We start from the raw sequence: 22,391 nt of genomic DNA, 5'->3' as shown, positions 1-22,391 counted from the left end.
TGTGGAGAACAGTGGAGGGGGCCCATTTCACAGAGCACAGAGGTGGAAGAGACCTGCTCCTCAAGTCTGTGTGAGGGTGAATTACTACTCACCAAGCGGAGGGAAACCACATGCCCTACTCTATAGCCCTAAGTTGAAATGTATCTTCCTCTACCCTCGGCCCACAGAGAAATGGGCTAACTGAGTTCCCAAGGTCCACAATGCAAATGGTGGCCCTCATCAACTAGAAAGCCATCTTACATATGACCCTAAAGCCCATGTCTCAGGTGGAGACCCAGAGTGTGCACAGATGCACTATTCTCTCTGTGGCATGAACAGGCAGACAGGAGGGGGAAACTGGAAGGTATATTTTACTCATAGCCCAGGGTGGGGGGCACACAGGGCAGGTCTGTCTGCTCAAGAGAAGGAAGAGAGGCACCTACTGTTTCGTTTGCCTTCCTCTCCACCCTCCTCTTCATTCTCAGGATCTATGTCTTCTGCCTGGGTGATCCAGTCCAAATAGCCCTTGAGATCCTCTTCCAGCTGCTGCTTCTCCCGAAGCTTCTGAAAATCTCCACGTGCTTTAGCCTTCTCTCTTTCCTTTGAGAATTCACTGAGAGAGGCAAAGAGAAGAAAGCACCCGTTAGGACATCCATGAGGTCTTGTCCCACGAGCTGTGTGCCCTGCTGTGCAGTGTCTCACAGGAGGACACACAGGTTTAAGTACAATGACAGGAACACAGCTGCAGAGCCACACACATGCACAGAACAGAAGACAGTGACTCTCTAAAGCAGCAGTGTGGGCATCAGAGTTGCAGAGACCACACTGACACACATGCATGATTTATTAGAAAGTACACTTCCTTCAGCACTGATAGACCTAAAGCATCCTGGGCTGTCATCATGGGATTTTTTATTCTCTCCACTCACTTTGATACCTGCCCACCCACTTCACAAGGAAGGGTACCAAGTGATCCAAGCTGAAGTCAAAGAGAATACCCAGAGCAGTGGGCAGGAATCCAGTGTACCTATCTTACAGCCCGGGTCTGCCTTCTGCAGCAGGACTTCCAGCACTGGGAAAATACTCATGTTGGTTTTAATCTTGCCTCTGGTCATGATTTCTCCCAGCATGCCCTGCAGAAGGTGAAGAGCCAGAGCAACCCTCTGCTCATGTATAGGAACACCTGCCCTGGGACGGTTTTGGCAGACACACAAGTGTCCCCAACTGTTTGTTGTCTTCTCTGGCTCCCTTGACTGCAACCCCACAACTCCGTGTCTATTCACATCAACAAAGTCTCACACCTGCTCAGGCAAGTCTGAGAGTCAGGTATACGACTGCCCAGTTTTTACATACAAGGGACCATCTGCATGTCCAACTGTTAACTGTTAACAGGGGCCAGGCGATGAGAATTATGGGTCTGGGGCACACAATTAAAACTGTTAGGGAGCAAGTGTGGTTATGGGCAGACCCCAGCATTCTGACACAGCAACAGCAGTTTTCCTGCTATCCAATTCAAAGCCATCATGGCTCCCTTTCACAGCCTCAAGAAAGACTCCCACTCACTGCCCCTGATTCTCTTTACCATTCAGACCCTAGACTATCCTTGGCCCTGGTAGGGCCATTCCATCTCCATTTGCCCTCTGAAGAGGACCAGAGGCAATGTTGTGGGAGGGTCCAGGTGCAATGTACAAGATGGAGTGGGGTAGGTTGTAGGGCGAGCAGGACATATGCTCTGACCTCCAGTGGGAAGCACTCCTGGGGATAATGCAAAAGACACTTGGAGGGCTGTGTCCTGCTACTAACACAACCAGATGCAGAGGACAGCTGTGATTTCTAGACCAGCAGAGCTTCCCAAAGCATAAGACAATCACAGCTCAGCCTGGGACATTGCCAAAGTTGTTCTCAACCCAGAAGACCTGTGTGAAACATACCCACCGGAAGCTGTGTGAGATAATGTTTTCTTAAACACCCATGAAGATCAAATGGGTCTTCAACTTCACTGCTTACCTAAAAGGACCCTGAGACAGAACTTTGTCATGTTTTGTTTCTGGTATTACCACACTACATGTACATTATGACCTACTAACAATGTTCTTCTAGATTCATACATGATCTGGGTTCTTTAAAACACGATGACACAAGTTAGCTAAGTTAGCTAAATATTAACCTGTACAGCTAAGAATGTCAGAAATTAAATTTTTACTTTAACATCCCATTTACTGGTTTACACTAGAAGTATAGACCTGCCTCTCTTGCCCACTGTGATGGAGTACAGTTAAGCAGGCATGTGTAAAACCCTTCTGTGATGACGACTTCTCGGAATTCTGCTAATGCCTGTACTGCCTTCTATTCATAGGAAAGCAAGGCTTCCCACCACCACCTCCTCCTGTCCCTGGTCTCACCTATAGTCTACTGCATCTGGGATCAACCTCAGGAAATGACCAGAAGGAGTATGTCATTTTAAATGAAATGCCATCATTTTCTAAGGTGCTCGTTACCAAGAAGTTAAATGATAGCTCTTGTTGCAAATGTTCCTTTGGATAAAGTTACTGGTAGAAATGATAAGATCTTTGCAAGTGACCAGAAAGTCTGAAAACAGTTACATTCCAGGAGCCTACTTGTCTGGGTCTAGAATTTTGTGGTGTGTGAACAAGAGAAAATATAACAGTGTTTGTACAAAAATGTGCATATAATACGTTGCCCTTCACCCATGAAGGGGGAGAAGTAGGAAAACAGATATGCTTCTATCTGATGCATCTGAAAAAAACAGAATACAAGGTTAGAAGTCTGAGGAGGAGCTTGGTGGGTCAAATTTTTGAATGAGGTCCCCAGTTTGGATGACAGGCATTTGAGGAGGAAAGCCAGGCATGTGTGGTTATAAGCCTGTCCCCACAGTGTGGGGGTAGCAGGGACAAATGGAACCTAGGGATTCACTGACCAGCCAGATTAGCCAAAATGGCAAGCTCCAGATCCAACAAGAGACTCTGTCTCAAATAAAACAAGATGGCAATTTTTGAGGGGGCAACTGGCATTGTCTCTGCATGCACACATATGGTTGTATGCCTATGCAGAGGCATACAACCCACTTTCCTGCCTTCTCTTTGGCATGTACTTAAAAAACAAGAAAACAAGAAACAGGAATGAGGGGGTAGAAGTAATAAAGAATGAGTGTGTTTCCTAAGTCAATCATTTTATACAGTTTGGACTTTTGGAACTAAATGTTCATTACATTATAGATTAAAAAAAAAAAACAAATCAACTATAGTGAAACAAAAATGCTCCCACTTTGGAAGTTGATCAAAAGAAGCTCATCTGATTGTGCTGCAAATAAATATCAGAACCATCCTGAAGGAAGAGGGTAGAGGTGACTGTGAGCAGCTTACAAACACACAACACTCATTCCTGGCAGGACTGGGGCAAAAGGAAGAAATGCAAAAATGCCTTTGGTTATATAGAATTGTTTGCTGGACTTGGTAAGGTGTGCATGTGTGAATGCTTGTGTGTGTGTGTGTGTAGAGGCATGCTTGTGTGCCTGTGTGTGTGTGTGTGTGTGTGTAGAGGCATGCTTGTGTGTGTGTGTGTGTGTGTGTGTTGGTGTGTGTGTAAACACATGCTTGTGTGTGTGTGTGTGTGTGTGTGTGTGTAGAGGCATGCTTGTGTGCCTCTGTGTGTGTGTGTGTGTGTGTGTGCGTGCGCGTGCATGTTCGAGAGAGTGCTGGGTATGAAACTACTTTAGAAGCAGAGTAAGATCTAACATGAGAAGTGTTGAAGCTGGAGCTTTCACTGTGGAAAACAGTAAAGGTGTGGCTGGAGAGGACTAGGAGGAACCTTCTGAGGGATGAGATTTTCTGGTCCATGGAATTTGCAGAGTCTCAGAGGGTGGAGGGGTTGAGACAAGTGATCTTGTGAGTGTTGAGATTACAGTAGTGTACACTGCAATTGGAACTGGAACAGCTGTGAACTCTGGATGTCTAAGTAGTTTGCTCTAAAGGCTGATGTCTAGTTGTTTAAAAGACATCAGTGTGTGTGTATGTGTGTGTGTGTGTGTGTGTGTGGTATGGTGTGTGTGTGGTGTGGGCGGTGTAAAAATGTATGGTGTCCATAAAACCTTCACCCTCCAAGTTATCCTGCCAGTTCTGGGGTAAAGGTGACACAAGAAATGTGGGAGTGGCTAACCATCAACTAATCCAGCTTGAGACCCATGCCACGAGACCCATGTCCACACCCAACACTGCCTGGAGGACCAGGAACCAGAGGCTGAAGAGCCCAGAGACTAGCAAAAGAACAAAACATGACTGGGGGGGGGGGCAATAAGCTACTGCCAAATGATATTCTGACCCAACTGTCATCAGAGAGGCTTCATCCAGCAACTGATGGAAACAGTGTAGAGACCCACAGGGGGAGGAAGGATTGTAGGAGCCAGAGGGGTCAAGGGCACCATAAGAACACGACCCACAGAATCAACTAACCTGGTCTCATAGGGCTCACAGAAACTGAACAGACAATCAGGGAGCCTGCATGGGTCTAACCTAAGCCCTCTGCATCTGTGCTATAGAGTTGTGTACCCGGGTGTTTTTGTGGGACTTCTAAAAGGGAGGGTGTGGGACTGGGTGCTGGTGGCCCCACACAGAGATCTCTGGTTCGGCTAGGTGCTTGGGTTCAGGCAAAGGAGAGACTCGAACAGGGAGGGGACACCAGTTCCCCCACCTCCACAGCTAGTGCTGCCCTGCCTCAGTCTCCAGGGCTACCACAGGATGTCAGGCTGGGCTGAGCTAGCAGGAGACTGGCTAGCTGCCGAGGGGTGCAAGAGAGGCAGTGGTGACAATTTCGAGAGAGCAGATCTCTTCCTAAGTGGTGGTGTTACAACTCATAACAGAAGCTCTCAGACGATGGAGTAATTCCTGCACACCTTTAATTTTGGACAGGCCTCATATATACAGTTTTGGGATGGCTCAGAGTCTGACAACAGGTACTTCCTATTGGCTTGGCCTGAGGGCTTAGTAATACCTCATCTACATATTTGAAAGTGTGGTCCTGCTTCTGTCTTCTTGAGCCTATGTGACATTCTCACCAGCAGAGGAAGGACTTGGGGAATGACCTATGTGACTCAAACCTCCCTACAGGCTGTGGGGGTTATAGCTGTGTGAGTGGGGCCCAATCTCCTGGGAGACCAGTAAGTTTTTGCCATCCCTTAGGGTTCTCGGGACTTCTTATCTTGACTGAGAATCAGGGTACCCTCCACTGACAATTGACCCACAGGAAGGGACTGTTTCTCATGCTTTTGCCTGCTTTGGGGACCATTGTCCTCCTACTGGGTTGCCTTGTTCAGCCTTAATATGAGGGGATGTGTCTATTCTTATTCCAATTTGATATGCAATGCTTGGTTAATATCCCTGGGAGGCCTGCCCTTTTCTGAAGATAAGGGAGAAGGAAAGGGGTAGAGGGAGGGAAAACTATGGTAAGAATATAACGTGAGACATTAAATTAATACAAATAGAAAGAAATGTATGTGTCCTTAGTTCCATTTGCTAAAGGGCTGAAAGACAGTGTCCCTAGTTATTATAAGAACACTGGGTGCCCACATCTCCATTTCTCAGAATGTTCCTTATTCAAGGGCAAAAAAAGGCCAAATGTCATCCCATCTCTTAGGTGAGGAAGCACTGAGACAGAGGACTGACCGCGTTCAAAGCCAATCTGGAGTATATAGTATGAGACCCTGATCAAAAAAAAAAAAAAAAAAAAAAAAAAAAATCAAACCATCAAAGAGCCTGTAATTGTTCTAATCAGCTGCAAATGTATGCTGCTGCCAGCCCAGTCCAGCCCACTAGTTAGAATGGTATGCTCCTAATGAGAGCTGATTGACTCTGTTGTCCATTTTTTCAGTTATTTCTTTTTTAGTCTCCCCCTCCCCCCATGAATGTCCACTTCAAGCAGGAATGCAAGAAGGCTAAGTATAGATACATGCACCAGAACACGTCCCTATGGGAAGGGAAGCCTTCGATACTGGGCTCATGTGCCTGAGCCCAGACATGCCATCTGGAACAGCCTGCCATTCCCTGTGTGGACACAGGCCTCATGCAGTGGATTTTTCATGGCTGGCTGGTTAGAAAGCCATTCATTTGACTTCTTCTTTAAGGAGCTATCACTCAGCAAGAAATCCCCTTCACAGCCCAACAGAACAATTCCGTTGAGTTGTCCAGTCTGTGGACACCTCATCTGCCATGGCAACCCATAATTCCCACTTCGAAACGGTGTCTGTAAGTCTGTGAATCATGGAAGTGCTTTGTCATTGAGAACCAAGACCCAGATATGCTCCTGTCCCCTCCCATAGAGAGAGTCCTTCAACAGAGCTTTAGCATCCTCACTGATGCCCGCTCACTGTGAGGGAGGAGCGGCTGTGCCCTCTGTACGGGCACTGAGGCTCTGTGACGCTAGGCACACGAGCCCATCTAGCTACTGAGTGCCACTCCTCAGTAGCTCATCATGGACACATAGGGAGAAAGGGCAGGGAGCAGGTGCCTAGAGGGATGAGAATCAAAACAGGTCAGAGAGACAGGCTTATAGGTGACCACCTATATAGTCAATGGTAGACCATAGCCCTAAGACACCCATACCCTAGGTTTAATCCCCAGCATTTAGGCAGCCTGGAAAGACCCTCAAATTCTAAACAAAGAGATGTCAGTCATTTCCATTTTTCAGAGCAGAGCATTGATACAGTCTTTCTATGAAGCTCAGGCTGGCCTTTTACTTATAAAGTTACAGGAGCTGGGTTTACAGGGGCACAACCTACCCCTGGCTCTGCCTTGTATCCTCACAGGCAATAGGAACTGCAGAAATCTGAAAGCCACTACTAACGTGGCTTTTTAGCTGTCTCATGTGTGAAGCACTGAGCAAAGCAGGGAGAAAATGATGGTGGAGAGGCCAGAGGCATTCTGTAAAAACAGATGACGGACTAGATTTAGCATAATAGGAATGTGGTAAAAATACCGGTTTCTAAGGCCTCCATTTTCTTACATTATAATTTGAAAAAGGGTCCAAGAGGCTAGTTATTGCTGACATAACCATCCTCACCCTGAGGTCCCTGTCATCTCTGTCTTGTTTATGCTAATCTATTAGGTGGGACAGGCCAGTGTGACCATTCACCCACTATAGACCCTTCTTCCTAGAGCCAAGCGATGCTCCACCTGCTACCTGCCACTCAAACATTCCTTGCCTTTAGGAAGAAGTGGCAGGGTGGGAGGATGGGCAGAGCTCATACGCCTTCTCTGAAAGGCCATTATGGGAAAAAAGACAGATATTCTGGGTCCCCAGAGACCAATGGAGTTTGAAAACAGCAGATTCCAGTATAATTCCTGAGAGCCGGGGTCCTCCAAAGAGAAAATGGGTTACCTTGGGAAGCAGTGACTTCTCAGGCGAGGCACAGATATGAAATGAACTAATTGGGTTGAAATGAACTAATACTTAACATGGATCTATAATTACATCTGCCCTCTCCAGGCCCACAGACACTGTGTGCACCCTAGCTAGCACCTAGACCACCTGTTATGAATATGTCTCCTCCATCATTTTCCTCCTTTCTCAAGCAGGAGTCTGGCTCCCTCCTAGAGCTGGCAGGTAGGAAGCATCAACACTAGACAAGACGAAGGGGCACCCGAGTTTAGCAGAGATGGCTACGGTGCGGTGGTATACCTCTCCTCCACGCTCAAGGCCCCAGGACAAGTGTAACAGACCAAGAGCAGCTTCAGCAGAACCAGAACATGCATCAGGGAAAGCAGAGTGGGATTCTGTAGGAGAGGCTACATCTATGCCATGCCCCCCAACACACAACGGACAAGGCTCAGGTTTGCTGGCATTTGCATTTAGAATCTCTACAGCGTCTTTATAGCCACTGTCTCGTGTGCTAGTCACATCTCCCAGTGACACAGGCGGGACACAGGTGTTCTTGTTCATCTCACAAAGGCCAGCACCGAGGACCAACAAGATTCTGACATCTGCCAGGTTCACAGCTGGGCTGGCAGCAAGGATTTGAACCAAGCATCCTTTCCATGGTCCCACTGACCTCACTTTTTGCTAACACAGGGGAGGGGACACAAAGGACACTCAATGAACCAGGGAAGAACCAGCATAGTGAAAAATGCTTTTCTACTCTTCACACGATCTGATTTTCTTCCAGAGCCCCAACTCTGGAATAAAGTGATGGCGCCTTCCTGCATATCTCCTGATGGCTGTTTCTCACGCCTCCTAGGAGGAATTGCTTCAGACCCAGGAACCTGGAAGGAGTCTCAGGACCTGAGCACACACCTCACAGTCTTCAGAGAGCCCCCTCCCCAAACCCAAATAGATCTAGAATTTTCGAAACCTAACATGTGAATTATAGAACCCCTTGATTAGCTCAAACTTCTAGGGAAAGAACGGTAGCCTGTAGTGAACCATGGCACACAGACACTGGAGCACGTAGATGTGACTGCCCCAAATGTAGAAGGCTGACATGCAGTCTGCTCTGGGAATTTTCCTCTCTCAAATGCCCTCTAAAATAAGTGGGCCACTGGGAATCATCTTAATTTAGAGACAGGGCTTGTTCTTGCTTGTTTTTAACCAGACTTGCATAAATGAAAGGCAAGCAGATGAAACCCCCTTACATCCAAACGTATATTCATGCATCAGTCCTAAGACAAGAAAAGCCATCAGAAACACTCGGCTGCTGATTTCTAGTAAAATAAAGGACGCAGAAACTCATTAAAAGCCAACCTCAACAAAGCCAAGGGGGAAGTGGAAGGCTGTACCCCACCCCTGCCTCCTGGTAGATAATAACCTTCCTTAGACCTAAATCACACCCATATTCAGGCAAGGGAAGGACAGAATGCAGCCAGTGTGGTTGGGAGTGGACCCATCTATAACCTAGCACATGGAGGTAGAGGCAGGAGGATTAGGACTTTAAGATCAGCCTCAGCAACATGCCAAATCCAAGGCCAGCCTGGGCCACATGAGAACCTGCCTAGTACAAAAAGAGGAAAAGCAAAGACGTAATGAAGATAGGGTTGGGGGAGAAAGGTGAAGAGGTAAGGAGGGAGGAAGGGAAGGAGGGAGGGAAAGATGAGTTAAGGCACTCAAAGAATATTCTTGCACCTGCAACTAACATTTCGGAGAGCACAAAAGTTTAGGCTTTGTTCAAGAAAACACTTGTGTAAAGAGCTGGCAGGAATACGTGATGTTTCACAGAGGGCAAAGGAATCTTATCGATCACACCCTTTAAGGTCAAAGTTCACCAAGAGCACTGTGCTTGCTCCATGAGCCCCCTCACCTCGAGAATCCTGTCACCATGAGAGGCCTATAACCCTCAGCATCATGGTCTTTCTGCATCTGGTGTGTAGGCAGGGTCGGGGCCCAGGACCCCACATTCTTCCTGGGATATCAGTGGAGGGGCCTAAAACTTACCTGTAACAGGGCACTTTATTGGCCACTGTGAAGCAAGAAATGTCAACAAGTGGGTCGGGAATTCTGCCCCGTCAAAGGAACCACTGAAAACACAGGGCTGGGTGTACAGGGCACCTATGTGTAGAAGGGCGGCTAACAAGAAAACAGCTGATCTTTGAGGAATCTTGACTGAAATAAACTCCATGATGAATCTAGGGCATTGGTGCTCCTTGGCCCTGTGCTTTCTAGCATTTTCCTGTGGTATCTGGTGTGAGCTTATCGTGAAATGACAAACCATTTTAAAAGCAGGTGTCTACTGCTCTTGGTGACTAGGCTACATTAACTGCTGTATAGAAAACCCCGGAGTCAGTATATGTACCACTGGAAGAGCTCAGGAACTTCCCATGAAGGGCTGCCCTGGGTTAAAACAGTGTGTGCCAATGTCCTGGCTGTCCTGCCTCATTTCTAACCCACTACTTCCTTGAAATAATCTTCAGTCATCCCCAAATCACTCATTTCCCCTCAAGCCTTAGCGTTCTTCCATGGCCGAAAGTCCTACATCAGTGTTTTTGAGACCATGTCCTGGGCTAAGGCAGATGTGAGGTCATTTCTCTGACATCTTACAAATCCCCTGGGTCAGGGTCCTGCATTTGTAGAGCTCATTTCACGGCGATGAAGTTGGTTATTTAACACTTTTCTACACACCAGCCTGTAAACTCTGCAAAGGAGGGGCTGGACCCTATCACAAGGCCTGGCCGGTCAACATGAATCAGGTCAATAAGCAGGTGTTTCTGTGAGTAAGGATATTTGCTGGATGGCATTGACATCACAGATGTGGGTACTGGGACTCTGCGCTGAATGATCTGGACTCAAGTGCCCATGTACGTTTCCATCATTTGAAACTATACACCCCACAGCATCACTCAAAAATGTTAAGTAAGAATCCTATTTATGTCTAAAATATATAGGCACGGCAGCAAAGTATCTCAGACATCTTAGAATATTTACTATATTTCCTCCTTTGAAGATGGGAGAACTTCTCTCTCCTCAAAGAGTTAGTCTCCATAGCTACCAAAAAACAGCCCAATTCTGTGAAAACTGGTATTTTTTTCTAGAGAGCCCATGAGAATCTTTGTAGGATTTATTCTAAGAGTTACAGACTTCTTTCAGCCTTTTAAAGGCAAGTTTTAAGAGGTGTTTTGTGGTGTTTTCACATACCCTTCAATAACACAAGATCCCTGTGTTGGACATAGCTTTCTCTGAATGAAAGCCATCATGTGACCAGAGGAGTCAAACTAGTATCACCGTGTATTTTATGAATCCTTTGCAATATTTCTACTTAAGAAATGTAAGCCAAACCCAGAAAGACACACATATGTGCTCACTTCTAAGTAGACATTAGCCATGAAGTGCAGGATACCCAGGAGCTATAAGCCACAGGCCCAAAGACACTAAGTAATGATGAGGACCCAAGGGAGGATACACGAATCTCATTCAGAGGAGGACACTCCCCTATGAGAAGGGAGGAGGGAGTAGAGGAGGGGGGATTGTGATCAGGATGTAAAGTGAATAAACAAATATATTCATTAATTAAAAAGCATATACCCCATAGGCTTGTGAGTTTTTGTTTGTTGTTTTAATGAAAAACACGCTACATGTGTACGTGAAGAGGGAGGTGGCAGCTCTGTAACATAAAAACATATTTAAAAGTATGAGTGGTCTCAGGACACATCTTTTGTATGAACCAAAACAGGATATTTCCTGAAAGGCCCAGTCGGACTGCCTGCTACAGACTAAAAGCCAGAAAGCAACACTGGAGGACAGGGCACCCGATTGTAGAAGAGCAACCAAGGCCCGAGGGGGCTGATACTAGGCTAACCCAGCCACATATTCCCAAGGAAGTATCTAGGAACTGCGACTCAAAGCCTGCCCCCAACAAAAGGCATAATGGTGAGAAATACAGGCAAGAGCATTGTATTGCAGAGGACAAGGACCCTGGTGTGTTTCCCAGTCTACAGGCCTTATAGATGAAGAGCCACAGGGACTCATTCACAGTAGACTTAGAGGCACATGGGGGTGGGGTGGCAAGTTCTTAGAAGACAATCTGCTGCTGTTCACTCTGCTTTGGGTAATTAGACTTGGGAAGAGCCCCAGCCTGACAGAACAAGAAGAACCAAGCCACTTAAGAGGTACCGGTTGAGCCTCTGGGTGGGTGGCCTCCCGCACAGTAGTACCCCTTGTCTGGCCAGTGAGAAGGCAGCTTGGGCTCTGGAGAGTCACAGGTTTCCGCTGAACTACGAGCCTTATTCATCTATAAAACAGGCAAAGACTGTTCCAAAGGAGCATAGAGGATCAGATGGAACAAACTGAATGAAGCACTCAGGCTGGTGGCTGGATCTAATCCCAGCTGCTATACTAACAAGGGTACGAGCATCAGTTCTATGCTGGCCTCACGTAGGGCTGAACCCCACAGATCTCATTTCTCATCAGAGAGGCATTGGCCACGACGTCCCAAGTCTATACCTCCATGTCCATACCCCTCCCTCCAGGGTTCTTCTCACCCTGTCTTGGTTTTATAGTTCAGATGGAGTTGAGAACCATTCGATACTTGCACAGTATCCACAGCTCAAAGGAGAGATCTCACTTCTTCAGCAGGGGACCCCAACTGCACATCCACTCTTCCGTGCCATTGCTGAGGAGCTAGCTCAGAGCTCCCCGGAAACCTCATCCTCATACACTAGCTCTCTGACAGGCCTGAGGCACCAACCCTTGCTTGCTACTTGTGAGGAGCTAGAAAATTTTCCTTTCTTCACCATCCTTATGAACTCAGACCATATATCAACACCCAATCTGAGCCCAGCCTCCCATCTCCCTCTTAGGCCCAGATCTGATGTTGAATCATTGCCAATAATGGATAAGGTACAGCCGGGATTCCCTGGCATGTCTGCTAGCCTGTTTATAAGTAGTAGTCAAAAATTCTTGACAGGAGCCCCTCTGGAAAGAAGGTGATAGGTGGGGATCACCTTCCACTATATTAGAGTCCTTCAGATGATACAAAAGTCCCCAAGGCTCAAGGGCTCAAAACCCCCAAATGCTTGCAGACGCTAAAGATTCCAGTAGACAACTTAAACCAAGATTTATTTTAAAGCAGAACTTTAAAGGTGCTGAGGTTTGGTTTCTTGCTGTGTACTATAATGCTAAGTGCAGGCCCCCAAGACCTGGTTGCCCCAGAGATGAATCTGCACATTGACGTAAGTGATACTATGTGATTTCGCCCCCAAGTTATTTCTAATTGATAAATAAAGATGCCAATAGCTGAGTAGAAGAGACATAGGTGGATTTTAGGGTTCCCAGGCCTGGGGGTAGGGGGTTGAGCAAGAACCATGAGAACCAGAAGAAGGTGAGGAGGAGAGAGACGTCATGGGTTAGGAGTCAAGAAAACATGGCCACATGAGGGTAGCCGATGGAGTTCAGAGCAGCCCAGATGAAACATAGTAATGACACAGGGTTATCGATAGGAAAGTAGATTCTAACAGCACAGAGGGTAGATATCTACCCTGCTCTTTGTGCTGACTGTAAATATGAAGGTTGTGTGTGTCTTTTATCAGGGAACTAACTGGTCAAAGGCAGTATAGTAAGCCGGACCGGGATTAAAGATTTCTACAACAAAAAGAAACGACAAGAGTTCTGAGTGGATTAATATTTTATCCTTGAATCGTTACCCTGCAGATAAACACCAGCAAGTGAATGCTCAGACCCTGGACAAGGGTTTTCCTCTCCTGAGCGAGCACAGCCAGACACGCATGACGCCTTACATGTGGACAGGGCTCCCAGGCTTTCAAGTCCTTTCCATTAAACTCTCTTGTTCTCAGAACTTGGGGGAAATGAGGTTGTCCCATTTCAAGGACATTAAAGCCTTGGTACAGAGTAGTGAACTGTGATGGTCCAGGTCACATCTCTAGGAAGCGTGGGACTAAATGGAGCCAGGATTTTTGACTTCTGTCAAAATGTCCTGCCCTCCCCATACAATAGAAGCTGACAACACATCCCTGCCCCCCAGAGCAGAGATCACAGCTGCATGGGATGTAAGCCAGATGAGGGCTGTGGAGATCACGGTACAGAGAGACAGCATTCCAGGTTGTGTATGCTGAGATGGGAGCTTCCGAGACCTTCACACGCTTAGCCAGGGGAAGCTGGGCTGCAGGTGGCACCCATGTAGAGAGGGCATTAGTCAGCTGAAGACCCACACTGATCACATGGCCTCCTCACTTTCTCTGCCCTCACTTCCTTTTCCCCATATGTCCCATCATCCCTGGATTCCTCTGAGCTTGCCTGGCACCAACTCAGTCTTCTCTTCTACGCTACAGCCCTTTCTGAGCACTCTGGGATGCTGCCTGAGTGACAAACTCTCCTGAACCCTCAATCTATTTTGAGGGGCCCACCAACACGCTTGGTGCCTGCTGCTCAACCCTTTGGACATTCCCTCCAGGTTTTTATGTAAGGATAAAATTAACTCATGTGTGCTGCTGTGGTGTTCTGTGACCTTGCTAGATGCTGGTTTTAACTACATAAGGTTTTGGTGTCTTTATTTAGGCCATATAAACAAGCATGCTGACTAGGAATGCAAGTAAGCTTTTCTTTCTTCCCAGTCTTTCTGTATTTTATCTCCTTTCTGCCTTAATGCACTGCTTAATATTATCAGGTCAATGCTGAATAAAAGAACTGATTTATCCACACCTTGCTCCTAGTCTTGGGAAGAGTCATTAGTCTTTAAACATTAACCATGATGTCAGCTACAGGTTGCTGCAGGGCACTGGTTCTCAACCTCCCTAAAGCTGCAACCCTTTAATACAGTTTCTCATGTTGGAATGACCCACATAAAATTATTTCATTGCTACTTCATAACTATAAGTTTACTACTGTTATGAATTGTAAATATCTGCTATGCAGGAACTTTGATATGAGACCCTCAAAGGGTAGCAACCTGCAGGCTGGGAACCACTGTTGATTGTGAATGGTCTTTCATAGTTCTCATTTGAGGATTAACAATGCAGCTAAGAAGAATGGTCAGCAATGCTTTCTGCATTTGCTAGGAGTCACATAAATGCTTCCTCACAGATGCAGCAGCAAGCTTCTCCCAGAACACTGCCTTAGCTGGATTCTGTAAGTGCCGAGAATATTGGACTCAGTATTGTTTAAAGTATTTTCAAATGCTTCTGGTAGTTTGAATCATGGTAGAGACTTATTAATTACAAAATATTTAAGAGATTTTATAAATGGGTTGTCATTGATTTCTCTCTTAAAGCCATAGAAATTAGAAAAGTACACTTTCCCATTATTGCTTATTTTTAATTTCTAAAAATTGTATCTGTTTACTGTTCATGTTGGAGTGCATTCCATTCTGGGCATGTGGAGGTCAGAGGACAACTTGCAGGTATCAGTTCTTTCTTTCCACTATAGAGGTCCTGAGGATCAAACCTCAGGTTATCAGTCTCGGTGACAAGTGCCTGCTGTGTCATCTTCAGGCCCTAGGGAAAAACATGCTTTTAAAGAGTGTCTTAGCTGGGGTTTCATTGCTACGAAGAGACACCATGACCAAGGCAACTCTTACAAAGGCAAACATTTAATTGGGGCTGGCTTACAGTTTTAGAGATTCAGTCCATTATCATCATGGCAGGAAACATAGCAGCAGACAGACCAATGGTGATGCTGGAGGAACCAAGAGCTCTACATCTTGATCCCAAGGCAGCCAGGAGGAGACTGATTCTACACTGGGCAGAGCTTAAGCAACCCACCCCAACAGTGGCACACTTCCTCCAACAAGGCCACACCTACTCCAATAAGACTATACCTCCTAATAGTGCCACTCCCTGTGGGCCAAGCAATCAAACACATGAGTCTGTAAGGGACAAACCTATTCAAAGCGACACAGAGAGTCAACCTTCAGAGTTGTTTTTAATCTTATTTCACATGTATGAGTGTTTTGCCTGCAGACATATCTGAACATCACAGGCATTCCTGATGCTATAGAGGCCAGAAGTTGGCATTGGATCTCCTGGAACAGGGGTGCAAACAGTTATGAGCTACCATGCTGGGAACTGAACCCAGGTCCTCTAGAAAAGCACCAAATACTCTTAACCACAGAGCCATCCCTCCAGCCGTGTTTTGAGATTCTGTGATTTTTTTTTTCACAGTCATGATGTGGCTGCTCTGTTTCTGTTTGTTCTTGAAAAGAACAGTACATAATGTTCTGATGAAGTCAAATCAGGTGGTTACTTGATGGTTATTAACCTAGCTATAATCTGGATACTTGCAGGCTTTCTTAATCTCCTTACTTTATCAATTACTGACAGGACATCACAAACATTTCCATCTACGTGTGTGGGCTCACCAGGGTTTCACTTAATTTGGACAGGTCTGGCTTTAAGCACATTGCATCTGTTACTAGGAACAAGCATGCAGGGTCACTGCATGTTGATACAATGAGCCTGGTGATTGCAGGATCTCTCTCTCTCTCTCTCTCTCTCTCTCTCTCTCTCTCTCTCTCTCTCTCTCCCTCCCTCCCTCCCTCCCTCCCTCCCCCTCTCGGTTTCTCTCTGCTCTCCTCTCCCTGCCCTATTTCTAAAACTGTTTTCTTGTATTGAAGTCCAATTTTTTTTTGGTGACATTTAACATTAACCTTGTTCCTTTGGAGTCTGTGCCAAATTTTATGTTATTTTGCATTTTTTATTAAGTGTAACAATTTCTGTCTAATTAAAATGGCACAGTCACTTTCAGGGAATTCAGTTCTTGAAGCTCAAATAAGGCTGTCCGCCATCTTGCTATTTCACCTGTTCTGTTTGTTTTCTGGAGTTGCATTCTTACTATGTAGAGCAGGCTGGCCTTGAACTTACAATCTGCTTGTCTCAGCCTTCCCCAGGGCCAGAACTTCAAGTATGAGCCATCATGCCAAATGCTGTGAGCCTTTTTCTTTTCTTTTCTTTTCTTTTTTTTTTTTTTTCCCCTGTACTGCATGTGCCCTTCTTCCTCTCCTGACTTATTCTGGGCCACTGATGGCTGCTTGATATTTTGTTTAATCTCTTTCTGGCTTGTGGCATTTGGTTTTATTTTTAAAATATTGTCACACATGCTAACATTAGCATGGCAATCCTAATGCTGATTTTCTAGCATATGCATATTTTAAGGACTTTACAACAGGAAGACTTCCCTTAGTCCCTCCCACCTTCCCTGTCCCTGCTGTGGCTCCCTATAAGCCCCTGACACTCCCCATGGGAGCCTGAGCTACTTTTTACATTAAATGACATCATTTCAAGAAACTTTAAAGTGAGAAGAAAAAAAAAACCTCTATATTTACATTTGTGATTTTTTTGGGTGCTTATTTCTAAAAGGTGTATTTGTTTCTGCATAAAATTGTTTTTCTTTTAGCATGAAGAGTTTTCTTTATCATTTCTTATAGTGCAGCTTTCTTGATTAATATTCTTGGCTTTTATTTGAAATCTTCATGTTACTTAACTTTTTAAAACAATTTCCCCCCAGATTTAGTTTATCCGTTTTCTTTTTCTTTTTCTTTCTTTCTTTCTTTCTTTTTTTTTTGGCTTGATTTTGTTTGTGAGACAGAGTTCTCCATATAGCCTTGGCTGTCCTGGAACTCACTGAGTAGCCCAGGTTAGCCTTGAACTCACAGAGCTCCGCCTGCCTCGGCTTCTCAAGTGCTGGGATTAAAGGCGTGTACTGCTGTCCTGTGTTGATTCACTTTTCTGAGGAGTATTTGTGACCCAGAGAGTTTCCCTCAGCTCCTTAACCATTTTTCCTCATCATCTCAAACCTGGGGCTTGAACCTTGGGCCTTTCTTTTGTCAGGAAACACTGACATCGGCTGCTGAGCTGTGCCTCCAAATCTTCTCAGCTCTTCAGAGATGTCAGTCCCTGGTCTGTGGCTGGTTTTTCTTATGTCTAAAATCCAAGACAATGAACCCTATCATATTCTAACATGTACTTCCTTCACAAATTTCCTGTGTGTGTGTGTACACATGAGCGTAGAGGCCAGAGGACATCCTTGGGGGGGATCAATGGTCTCTTCATTAGATTTCCTTTGAAGTATTGTCTTTAACTTTTGGCATCTCTCTTTGATATGCCTAGGATTGTTTTTCTTTTTCCTCTTCCATTTATTAAATTTATTTTACTTATTTGCATTTATTTATTTTTCTTTCCTTGTTTATTTTTCTCTGTGATTCCAACTTCACATTCATTAGCTCACCTTTCAATAATCTGCATATCTGTGAGCCATCACTACTTTTCCGGTTCCTCCGCTAACGCGCACAGCAGTTTCCTTGGATCTCTCGAGCAGCTCTAAGGCAGCTCAAGCCTGATCACACACTGCCACGTTTCTGTCACCTCCTGATGTGCATCCCCGTCACTGTGGCTGCTTCTCTGCTTCTTTTCTCAGTGTTTTGATCATGGGATGAAGTATTGGGGGAACGGCTGCACTTTGGCATCTTCATTTAATGAGTATTGATTTTTGCTTTGGCGAGTCTCATTTACTGGGCATTGCCTGATCCTTTCGGAGCCTGTTACAGCGGAAGTGGCTTCCTGTTAATCCCGCCTTTCCTAAGGTCCCACTTCAAGTCCTACACACAGTCTTTAAGGTTTACCCACTGTAGTCTGAGCCCAGCACTGGGCTCTCCAGTAGCTGTTTTCTGACAGGCTTTGGTGAGTATAATATGGCACGTAATTAGCCATGCACGTGGCCAAAGACGTCAGAGGACCTCTACTTAGATGACTGGAGCCCTTTCTCTGATGATGTCTCCCCTCCATTCTGCCCGACAAATTCCAGCAGCCTCATCAGTCCCGGACCACTTTTTGCATCCTCCACAAATGGGCTGACATTCTCTGCTGAGCTTTGCTGCCCTCTACAATTCTAGCAGTGTTTCCAGGCACAAAACCAGGAAATTCTGGAGCCATGGGTCCCAGTACTGTAAAGCCCATGTACATTTTTTTTTGTTTTTTTTGAGAACAGTCACAAAGTATTTTGTCCGATTTCACACTCTTTCCAGTGAAATATCCAGACTGGTACCATTACCACCGTTTGGCTGAAGAGGCTCACAGCAGCCTCAGGTTTGCTTCCTACAGACCCCCTTTACACTAAGTCCATTCATATCACTGTGGCTATGGTCACTTTTATATACAGATTTTCCAGCATTAAACTAAGAAAAATTTCAAGCATTCATAAAAGCATACTAGATTATAGAATGTACGCCACCTATATGCCTACCAGCTGGATCCCACAAATAACATCTGTTAAACCCATTATCATTTCTCTACGCATTTCTCTAGATGGCTTGCAATACAACCTCACTCCTGGAACATTTTCAAAGGTAATCTGAAGACGTATGTATATTATTATTATTTTTTTTTATAAAATTCAATTTTAAACCACGTCAATTCTTGATTAAACTCATCTATGATTTCTCCACTCTTCAGCCATGACCAAAGCTTACCACAAGCTCTCCAAGGAGCCAGGAAATCTCAGCTCTGCTGGCTACTCTCTCCTCCTTTGTCCCTGCCTCCCCAAGCTCTCAGGTCTTCGGTTCCTGCCTTCCCAGCTTTGTTTACTTTCCCCAATGCCTTCTGCTTCTTCCCATTGTCCAGCCCTGAAGGGACGCTCAGCGTCCACTGCCCGTGGCGATGTTTCTTCAGTCTTCCATCCTCTGGGACACTGGTGCGTGCCTTTGCCGCATATCAGTAGCTAGTTGTGCCACAACATGACCTGTCCTACCTCCAGAGCATTTGTAACAGGTTTTCGTCACAAGTCTGCCTTCTCTATCAAGCATGTTTCATAAAGACAAAAGTAAAAAAATAAAAAACAATCACCTTTCTACATAGCTAGGCAGGTCCAGGTCTCTACTCTGAACTCACTACAGTAACCACAGTGGCTAGTGTGGGACTTGGCAAATACAGTTCCTCGGTGTGGGCACTCACACGTTACTTATCAGATAAAGGGACAAGCTATTCTTTTTTAAATAGGAGAAAAGGAGAGAGATTAATATGGATCTATTAGGGCTGTGTACTTTTCCTTGTCTGTTGTTTGAACCTAACTAGATGGTACAGAGGACTCAAGGGTCAGCCACTCAGCACTGTCTTCAGACATAGTCACTGTTCTCCAGAAAACTAAAGTCATTCAGAAAGTCCCAAGGAGACAGTCACAGTTTCCCACAGTTCTTCTGGATATCCAAATCCACATCCTGCCAGCGCTGCAGGTCCATATCTCAGCTGTTTCTCAAAGAGACAGCTATGAACGGGCATGGCTTCCCCCTGTCCCCGCCACCCCCTTCTTCAGAAAAGGAATCCTCTTAATGAAAATGTATCTTCACGGCGTTTAGGGCAAACAACTTACCCAGGCCCTCTCAGGTTCTGCCTTGTGCTGTGGGTCTTACGCATGCTGTGTCAAACAGGCAGGGTAAAACTCGTGCTTCAGATACATATATGTGCAGAAATAAAATCAAAACCCCCAGAAGACACAGACGCTGAACTGTAACAAAGAGAAGCTCCACATATGGCAGACAGACTCTCTGTGTATAGATCCCAAGCTTCCCTACTACAGAACCAACACCTGAGCCAAGAAAGCGGTTCTACTAGCCTAGATAACACCGAACAGAAGAAAAAGACCTGGCAGAAGATGGCAGTAGAGACAGTCATCCTCAATATGTTTCTCACAAGAAGTCAAATTATTAAACTCATAAACATCCCTTTCATTGTAGGCAACTGTGAACGCCACCAGCAGGGCAAGGAACACATGAAAATTATGGCTTTAATTTCAACTCTTAAGGTATTACCAGTTTTGTGAAGAGCTGAGTCTGTGCATAAAATCACTGTAATGAATTCAACTCCCCTAGGACTTGAGATCAACAGACTCAACGGTCGGCTCTGCAGCACCGTTGCCCTCGACAACCTCTGCGGAACAGGATGAGCACAGGTGGAGAGAAGATCGCTGATGGTCTGCTTTGGACAGTTTTCCATGGGCAACACGGATGCCCGGGAGGGGACATGAGGCCAGGGGTGCCTGCCAGGTCCTCAGAGGCCTCTGCTAGGCGCCATCAAAGACAGTGTGGTCAGGAGCAGCTGATAGCCACAGCTGACAAGTCAGAGTGCTCTACTGAATCTGTTCCTAGAGCCTGGCTGCTGTCCACGGCTGTTGCCAGGGAAACAAGTGTCAGCTGGATGGAACATGCATCAGCGAAAACTTTCTCTTACCTCGTTTCCACTGATCCAACAGCCATTTCTATGGAAACAGCAGCTGCCAGCCTGCGGCAGAGAGGTCACACTTACTTGTTGATGTCAGGTGTGGCTACCAGCCTGCGCACTTCTGGGACCTTGGTACACACACAGCACTAGGGTTTCTTTGTCAGCTATGCTACAAGAAAGCTTTATGTCCAGAGTAGATGTGTGTGACTTAATTTCTTACTTTACAAAAGCCAAACCAAGAGCATTCCTAAAGGACTGTTCCAGTACCCCAACCTCAGCATCTATTCCACTTACAGCATGGCCTCAAAGTTCAAGGAGGATACCCAGCTATGAGGACAGGCTTTCCAGACAGCCTCGTCCAACCCAAAAGAAATTGTGCAGCATTTTGTAACCTTTCTCTTAACGTGACCCTCAGGAGGTGTGTCTGGGATTCTGGGAGGCTGCTGAGTACATACAGAAGGAAACATCCCGTGTAAGAAGTCTCCGTAAGGAGTTCTCCATCATCCTCTTCTCTAAGACACGTTCTCACTGTAGGGCCCTGTCTGCCATGTCAGCACACTATGTAGACCAGGTTGGTCTTGAACCCTTATAGAGATCTGCCTCCCGCTGCCTCCTGGGTGCTGACATTAAAGTCATAAGCCATTATTCCTGGGTAAGGCTAGATTTTCAATTGCTGTCCAAACCATGGGTTCTCACTAACTCAGCACATCACATTTCTGTCTCCGAGATGGGCTGATGGTTATCTCAGGACCCTAGTGCTCTCCATCCTAACTCTGTAAACAGTTTGACTGCTTCGTCCAATGCAGATATGTCAGCGGTGTCGATACCCGAATGTGGAAATTCTGCCGTTCATTCTTTATCAGTGGGTATTGGTAGCAAAATTTAAACTGTCATGAAAAATATGCAGAATGACTGTTCTCATGACATACCTCTTCACTGAAAAAATGGCACATCCTCCTCCTGGTGTGTTGCCCCAGGAGCCAGTATCCAAGAAGACAGCAGAGATTTCCTAGCTCACAATGACATGAATAGAACTGGACCAAGGACCAATTCCCCACGCTGTCAGCCTGACTCTGTTCTGCAAAATTCTAGTCTTCAGTCTCTCCAGAGACACCACCGCTTCCCACCCCATTTTCTCTCTAACCATCGATTTTTATTTAGGAAGCCAAGGCTTCACAAAAGCAGCTTCGTCTTTGTCTGGGCCTGGTGTTTTATGTCTTCAGAATGAAATCTAGGAAGTAAGTTTCTTCAGAAAGATGAATTGTTCTGCAAGTCTCCTCTGCTCTTCTTTATTTCATTTTTTTTTAAACAATGCTTTGCTTTACCCTGTTTGCCCGCAAACTCTTCAAGTTAAGATAAACGGACCTGGTGATGGTAAATCTCCATTGTCAACTTGACTGACCTGGATTGCCCCAAAGGCACATCTCTGTGACAGTTTTCCCAGAAAAGTTTAACTGAGGAGAAAAGATTCATCCTGAATGAAGGTCACATCACCCTGTGGGCTTGGGCCTCAAACTGGATACAAAGGGAAAGGGCAAGTTGAGCACAGTGTTTGCATCTCTCTGCTTCCTGACACAAGTGCAATGAGTGCTTCATGTTCACTGCCAAGACTTCCCCATCACTGCAGACTATCCCCTGATTGCTAGACCTTCCCCATCACCACAGACTATATCCCCTCATTGTTAAACCTTCCCCATCACTGCAGACTGTGTCCCCTCATTATTAAACCTTCCCCATCACTGCAGACTGTGTCCCCTC

At 45.7% G+C, this 22,391-nt stretch overlaps 1 protein-coding gene across 4 annotated transcripts in view; it reads right to left on the bottom strand.

Annotated features, from left to right (window-relative positions):
- CACNA1D (calcium voltage-gated channel subunit alpha1 D) overlaps positions 1–22,391 on the bottom strand; it is a gene marked incomplete at both ends in the record, with an annotated part of 288,275 nt that overhangs the window by 93,309 nt on the left and 172,575 nt on the right. For all 4 annotated transcript variants that reach the window (XM_080926306.1, XM_080926308.1, XM_080926305.1 and 1 more), the window contains one exon: positions 423–592. In XM_080926306.1, the coding sequence (XP_080782432.1) occupies positions 423–592 (170 nt within the window). The remainder of the gene's footprint in view (positions 1–422; positions 593–22,391) is intronic.

This window comes from Micromys minutus (assembly GCF_963924665.1).
Source record: "Micromys minutus genome assembly, chromosome: 12".
Taxonomy (NCBI): domain Eukaryota; kingdom Metazoa; phylum Chordata; class Mammalia; order Rodentia; family Muridae; genus Micromys; species Micromys minutus.
The sequence above is the reverse complement of the archived record's forward strand: the minus strand, read 5'-3'. Positions and strand labels throughout refer to the sequence as shown.